Below are 7,405 nucleotides of genomic sequence, written 5' to 3'. Positions count from 1 at the left end.
CTATGATTATTATTCTCATTACTTGGCGCATCTGGCCAGTGGACTCCAAAAAAGGAAGTGTGTTTACAGGGTCAACTTCCTCCATTGCTCTGACTTCAAGAGGATGTCATACGTATTAAGAAAAGAGAGAGAGAGAGACAGAGAAATACAGACAGAGACAAAGAGAGAGAACAGCCCATGCTTGTAGGTGCTTTCTTACTATAACCATTCAGTCTTCTTCTTGTGTCAAAGATGCAGGTTGTCAGTGGTGGAAAATTACTTTGGATATACACTCTGCTTTTTACTTCTCGACAACTTTGGGGTAAGTGTCATACTAGGCCTGTAATGTTTTTAAACACATTCTTTCTTTTCTTTTGTATATAACAACTAAAATATATACAGTATATATCCACTAGAAATATCTATTAAAGTTACGGGCAATATCTCTATTTCAAGTCTCATGTTCAATTGTAACTTTTTCATCAGCTGCAATCATCAGTTTGGTAAAAAAGTGAGCGTCACCACATGTCACAATCACAACAACATTTTTACGTGCCTTCCGCAAAGCTGTTGCTCCAGCTTAAAATGAATTTGTGAAACTCAGCTGATTCCTGCTGTATGTTATATGTTTGTCTTTTCTGTCTAGGAAGACTATCAGCTTCCACTTCCTCTCCCACTCTTCTGGCACCTGAATTAGACATTTATTTAAGGTCAAAGGACTCAGTGGTTCTGGTCTGCCGGACCCCGGAGGGCCACCGCGGGGTTCTGTTCATGTTGTATCGGTTAAGAGAAAAGGTAATTGTTTTGAGGATGTGTGTGTGTTTTCTGTTGCGCCTTGTGTTACCACTGGGCTCCTGTGACTTAATTGCTCTCTGTATGTCTCTTCATTTGTTGAGGTGGACTCTCAGGAGCTGCAGTCTGGTGGTGAGGAGGTCCGGTTCACTGTGAGGATAGAGGAAGGGGAACGTGAACTCTTCTGCTGTCTGTACAAGCACCAGGATGGTCGTTACAGCGCATTCAGTCCCTATTTGCAGCTGGAGCCCCAAAAACGTGTGTCTGCTTTACTTTGCATTTCAACCTATTACACACACTTCATGACAGCATTAAAAAGAAATATATACCACACAAACCATTATTATAATAAATAGAGAGAATCAGGACACTGGTCTAGGCTGTCTTGAAAGTGGAACAAAAGTGTTTGTAGAGTTGATCTGTTCAATCTGCACCCAGTCGTGATTCTGCATATAAAAAAATAAACACTCTCATCCGCTCCTCTCCAACCACCAAAAAACACTGCTGCATGCAGGTGCTCTCTGTGGTCTCTTATTGTCCTCCACTCTGTGGGTGTGTAGTGGTAGTTACATCCTGCACTTCATTTAGAAACCACACACACACACACACACTCACAAAAACATCAAACACAATGTGTACTGGGTTCCAGTGTTGACGGTTAAAGAGGGAGGTTTGGTAAGCAACTGTGGGAAACCAATGTTGTTAGCATTATCTGAGGTTTTACATGATTTTTTGCCATATATATATATGTGTGTGTAATAAGATACACATGGCAGTGTCAACGGTTAATGTTTTTTCTGATTTTGTCGGTTGCCAGATGCGTTGCCAGTGCCCACCCTTGTTCTCCAGCAGCAGACAGACGTGTGGCACTTGCTCTGCACAGGGTCTCCTGCATACCCGGGCTCTGTGTTCTCCCTCTACTTGGCTGATAATGAACTTCCTATTGCCACTCACCATGCCACCTTGATCCACCATCAGGCCAACTTCCCAGTGCCTGTCCAGGACACTCTAGTGGCTTTGTACCAGTGCCAGTACAGTGTCCTCCTGGAAAGAAAATGGATACATTCTGATCGCAGCCTCCCTTTGGCTGTAACCAGAGGTACAGGTTTACAGCTGTAATATCTGTGTGTGGCTTGTTCAGGGTGTAATTTCACACAAAATCTGACGGTTTGCCTCTTTTCTCCTTTTTCAGGAAGTCCTCCTCCATCATCACCAGGTAGACCTACAATAGCATGTCATTATTTCATGTGAAATTTTATGTAATATGTATTTTCAATGGGCAGGAAGTAAATTACAAAAATGTATCACAGATGTCTGAAGAAAAGTAACTACAGCTACCCTGAATCGCACTTCTACTCCAGTGACCATGAAAATCTCTCACAATCCTTTTTGTTTCTCACAATAATGCCATGTCTGCAGATTTGTCTGGCGTGGACTGGCCTCTTGTACTGGGCTCTTTCTCTGCTGTGGTATTGTTCCTGTGTTCAGTGGCACTTGTGGTTGTGGTGGCACACAGGAAAGGTATTTCACAAGTGAATCTCTGCTTCCTCACTGTTACATTTACGCTGCAATGATTGTCTTCCCTAGTGAAACAGATTATTTTCTTCTCTCCACCTTTTTTTAACAGTAAAAGCAGCAGCCGAGGAAAAGAAGAAAAGGTATTCTTTAGTTCTCATTAGGCTTAAAGACAGCAAGATTTAGACCAGTAAATGATCACTGTTTGTCTATCCAGAATCAATTTATCTTCTTAAAGTTGTTATAAATGAGTCATATTTTACTACGAGTACCGTGACAGCCATGACACACGAGCAACATTTAGAGGCAGCATTAAATGCAGATATTCTCCTCAGTAACAACATAAAAACTGTTTAAAATTGCTCAGAATTTGCACGAATATGATATATAGTTTAAAAATGTATCATGGCCAGCAGAGAAAAGTAATAGCAGTTTATTAATCTCTCTCCCACAAAAATATATGCATTTCACATTATAGGTTTTGCCCTTACACAGCTCCGATTTGGAGTTACCAAATAAATTTCATATAACTTTGTACATAAAATGTATTATTGCATAAAATGTTGCTGTGCTGAACTGTTTCAGACAGGAAGCACAGTTCTGGACTCAAGTTCATGCCAAGGACCATGTTGTTGGTGAGTTTGCGATCATATTTACAGCTAGTTAATTAATTTCCTCTCATATCTTGCAAGGCAATTGTAATAGTTCTGCAGTATATCGCATGGATGTTCCAAGTAGAGGTATATATTGATGCAAACCACTGCTTGACAATGTGCTAATTTTTTTTTCCACAGACCTTACACTCAGGCGTACAAGCTTCACCTCTCAGGTAAATATTAACCTGAAAGTCCAATTGCTAATAAAAATTCTTGGATGATTAATCAACTGTGATTGTAGCGTGCAGTAGCTTCTTTTTTACCTTTGTACCTTTCTATTACAACTCATTGAGTTAAACGATAAAGCTGGCTGGCTTTTTGTTATTGTCAACAAATCCCATGAAAAAAACAAAACCAACAACGTGTTAGCCCATCTCTCCATCTCTCAATACTTGATGACTTCCTCAAGCCCATTAGTTCCTTCGGAAGACGTAAATCTTTTTAACAGGTCACAAATATATAGATTCATCTTTTAAAAAGGCTAAATATTTTCCTAAAACAGCCAGAGTTCTGGGCAAACAGTACTCAAATAGGAGTAAATAGTACATTTGTTGGGGATTCTTCAGCAGTGGATTAATACACATTTGGTGTTTTGAGTATTGTTATATTTTTATATTTATATATTTTATGTATTTTTGTTATGCACCAAGTCACCAAAGCAAATTCCTTGTATGAGTAAAACTACTTGGCAATAAAGCTGATTGTAATTCTGATACTTGGGATGAACTAGGATCAGTTCATTTCTGGTTTTGGTCTTTTGGTCTTTGCTGACAATAAGAAAAACATATAATATCACCAGACTTATCCTTTAAGCATTTTAAACTTTGCAATATGAATACTGATACAGAAATAAGGCTGTTCATGTGCAGTTTTCTGGTCTGCCTCTTTCTTTTGGTATTTCTGGAATTTCTGCAGCCTCCGTGTTTCTCCTGTAGATTCAGTATGACAAATAACTGTAAACTTCCATGATCCCTTTGCAGTAAACAAACACACACACGCACAAACATACATGCACACACACACAAATGAACACACACATCCAATCACCAAACATTCTGTCAACCCACACATGTTCCTCATTAGCGCTGTTGTGTAGGGTTTGGGTCTGCCTCTCATTAGTTGTAATCACTTTCATTAATTATCTTGATGAAGGGCTCTCTCCAGGCTCTCTTAGAGGACAGAACGCAGTCATCACCAGCTGACAACCAGCTATCATGACAGGCACGGCAGGGACTGAATATTTAATAACGGATGTGTCTCAGTCTTAGCAGTGATCCTGAGTGGCTTACCTTTTACTTAAAGAGCAGTCATTTTATTAAGAATTGCAGCAATTTTGGGCTGTAGTTTTGTCAGTTGTGTCTCCTTTGCTGGAAATAATTTCCTATAATTACTAAAAGCATTGGTCCAGTATAGAGGGATCAGTTGGATCTATTGTGGTTAGCCACAGATAAAGACTTGATAGTGAAATGACTCCATCGATGTGAAGCTTCTTCATTATGCGTAGGCCCATTTAAAGATGGGAGATAGGAGTCTGGTTGCTGGTGGTGGTAGAGTAAAGCCTTGATGTGGAGGTCAGAAAAACAGAATTGCAATGATATTAAAAGAGCAACATCCAAGGACTGATCTGGGGTCTATGAACACGGGCAGAAAACATCATCGATCTGTTATTCTGATGTCAGAAATTTTAATTATGGGGACTTTGCAGGGACAGTGTGGGAAAGAAGTGACAGATTAGATTAGAACGGGGGACACAGCAGAAATTCACCCATAAAGGCAGAACAGAGAAAATATCTTCCTTATTTCACTTTCGCTCAAGTGCTATTTCAATAAAAGTTAATAACTATATTCCTCATTACTCCAAAGACCAAAAGCAGACTTTCATCTACAAATGAAACAAGAACGGTGACCACACTCATGTTTTTTCAGTGTCAGAAAATGTTTGGGATGATGTATTGGGAGTGATGAAAGTGATAATAGGTTATGAGATACCCAAGATATATATTTTTCCGTTTTAAGGTGCCCAGACATGTGAAGGCCATGTCAGTTAATGCCACAGGAAACAACCTTATGTAGAGATCTTTAACATATCTTACATGTGGATTTTTGTATGTATATGTGCAGGAATGGGCCAATGAGGAAGCAACTACAGAGACCGCCTCCAGATCCCCTTTATGGAACTCTCTCTCCACATTCACAACCCCGATTCATCCGATCCATTAGAAATGTTTGTTTTTTCTCTCCCTCTGTCTCTCTCTCTCTCTCTCTCTCTCTCTCTCTCTCTCTCTCTGTGTGTTTATACTTTATTCAAGAGTTTATCAATGTAGCATCAGTTGGAGTTACACAGCAGGACAGGAAGGGCTATTTCCTCAGTTCCTATTTCATGTGTACCAGTAAAAATTGTACAATTTGACAGGATACGATGTTTGTTTGATCTTACATGTTACTGAGCCAGTGAATATAAAAAAAGATTTTTATTATTATTACATTTCCATGTGTTTTGTGATTAACTTAATTTAAGCTATTTTGTCTTTGACCTGGGATTAAGCAGATGACAAAACCTCATTTTAGTAGCTGTTCTGGATGGGCAGATGCAATGTAAAAACTGTCTATACACTTTTTAACTATATAGAGAGCTCTGAATATTATTTTTTTGAGGTTGCATGGTCACAACAATAATAAAAACAATACTACTGTATCAAAAACAGAGATTACAAAGTGCTGTACAAGGAAAAAACACACATAACACAAAAAACACAAGAATATAAGTTCTTCATACAAACAAAACATGCAAACATACCAACATACATGTTACAGCTGGATTACTTACAGTAAATACACCAACCTGCATACACTTAAATACACATTTGCAGACAAACTACCCTAATTAAATAGGGTGATTTAAAAATATATTTTTATACATTTTCAGAAGGGACTTATAATTTTGCAAAGCAGGCAGGAGTTGAGGTTCCCTAACTGCAATACATTGGTCTTTGTTAGTCTTACACCTGAGGACCTCTGGGCCCAGGCCAGGACATAATGATGTTTCTCAGAAATCAAATGTGCTCACATACAGTACAAGAGGTGTGTAGTGACTGTGGAGGAAAGGACAAGCCTTTCTGGAATAGGCCTGCTGTAGTTTTGCTGAATATTCTGCAGAGGGCACTGTTTAGACATCATTTGAATTTAAAAAACACAACTTCAGTACAGCATACAAAACAACAATGTGACATGCATGAAGCCAAGCAACCTTGTTGTATCTACAATAATACACTAACCACGGACAGCTAACTTTTTACCATGTGATAATGGGACAAGAATCAAGCCATAGGACATTATGTTTGAGCCCTTATATATATATATATTTGTTTAGTTGTTTTATTCTACATTGTATGTGAAAGTGCACATGATCAAATATCAGTAGGCTACCATGTGAATGTGAGCAAGTAAAAGGACTCAGGAGGGAGATAACCCTCCCACCTGTTTATGTGACTTTTATGATGGACAATAACAGGGGTGTCATTGTACTTCTGGAAGCAGCAAGAAAGCCAACTCAATTAGTACTGAGTTTTATTACATTTTACTGGCCTCTGTAGCAGCACAGGGCTTTCTTTCAGTTGCAGACATGCACACAGAGAATGTTTTTATTAATTTCTCTTTCATTCACACAGAAAAAAACCCCCAGATGCAATGCGAGGATAGACTTAGATTAATTTAAGGGTTGCAAAGTCTGCATGATGTCTAGTTCATATTCAAGTCTGAGTCATAGTTTACTGTTCCTGTGTGGTCAAATGCAACCACATGCGCGCACAGTGAAGATATTCTGCTCCAGATAATGAGGTTAGCTGATCTGTTTAAAGAGGCACAATAATGATAAGAGGCCTGAGCGATATGAGCTCGACATGCTGATGAATTTAAGTGGCACCTTAATTTGCAACCACAGCACACTGACGTGTGGCAGCGTCACACTGGGTGTGTATGTGTGCATATATGTGACAGACTGAATTGTGAGTCAGGTCCATATAAAGTGACATTAGCAATCTTGAAACTCATGATAATTGCCCTTTGAAGGCCACCCCATGCTCTGTCTCAAATGTATTAGCTAAAGGAGTGTATGCAGGGACTGAACATCAAGGTGTGTGCTGAAAAGAGAGGGAGGTGATGGCATTTCATTACACCCTGAAAGTTTGGGCAGACAGTTTAGGCTCATATTTTCACAGAATCTGATGCAATTCACTTATTTAATTTAGTAAGACACAACTAAAGTGAGGATTGAGATTGGGTAGTAAATCATCTCATGTGATATCTTCAATCAATTATGATAAAGAAGTTGCTTTGTCCCTTTTTCTGACCACTTCGGACACATTAGCTCAAGGCCTTTTGATTGCAAACAGTTCACCCGTGTCTATCAGTGGGTTTGCAGGAAAAATCAGGCAGCAAAATGTAAAATCATTCTTATTTCAAAT

General features: G+C 39.0%; 1 protein-coding gene across 1 annotated transcript; it reads left to right on the top strand.

Annotated features, from left to right (window-relative positions):
• The first annotated feature begins 185 nt into the window (after window positions 1–185).
• LOC123970076 lies at window positions 186–5,387 on the top strand. The gene is made up of 10 exons (XM_046047944.1): window positions 186–301; window positions 626–774; window positions 876–1,029; window positions 1,589–1,870; window positions 1,964–1,987; window positions 2,191–2,292; window positions 2,399–2,429; window positions 2,872–2,921; window positions 3,081–3,115; window positions 5,064–5,387. The coding sequence occupies exons 1-10, from the start codon at window positions 232–234 to the stop codon at window positions 5,160–5,162; spliced, it is 996 nt and encodes a 331-aa protein (XP_045903900.1). The 5' UTR covers window positions 186–231; the 3' UTR covers window positions 5,163–5,387.
• Window positions 5,388–7,405: the final 2,018 nt, after the last annotated feature.

This window comes from Micropterus dolomieu, linkage group LG04 (assembly GCF_021292245.1).
Source record: "Micropterus dolomieu isolate WLL.071019.BEF.003 ecotype Adirondacks linkage group LG04, ASM2129224v1, whole genome shotgun sequence".
Classification (NCBI taxonomy): domain Eukaryota; kingdom Metazoa; phylum Chordata; class Actinopteri; order Centrarchiformes; family Centrarchidae; genus Micropterus; species Micropterus dolomieu.
Note: the sequence above shows the minus strand (reverse complement) of the source record. Positions and strands in the feature narration are given on the sequence as shown.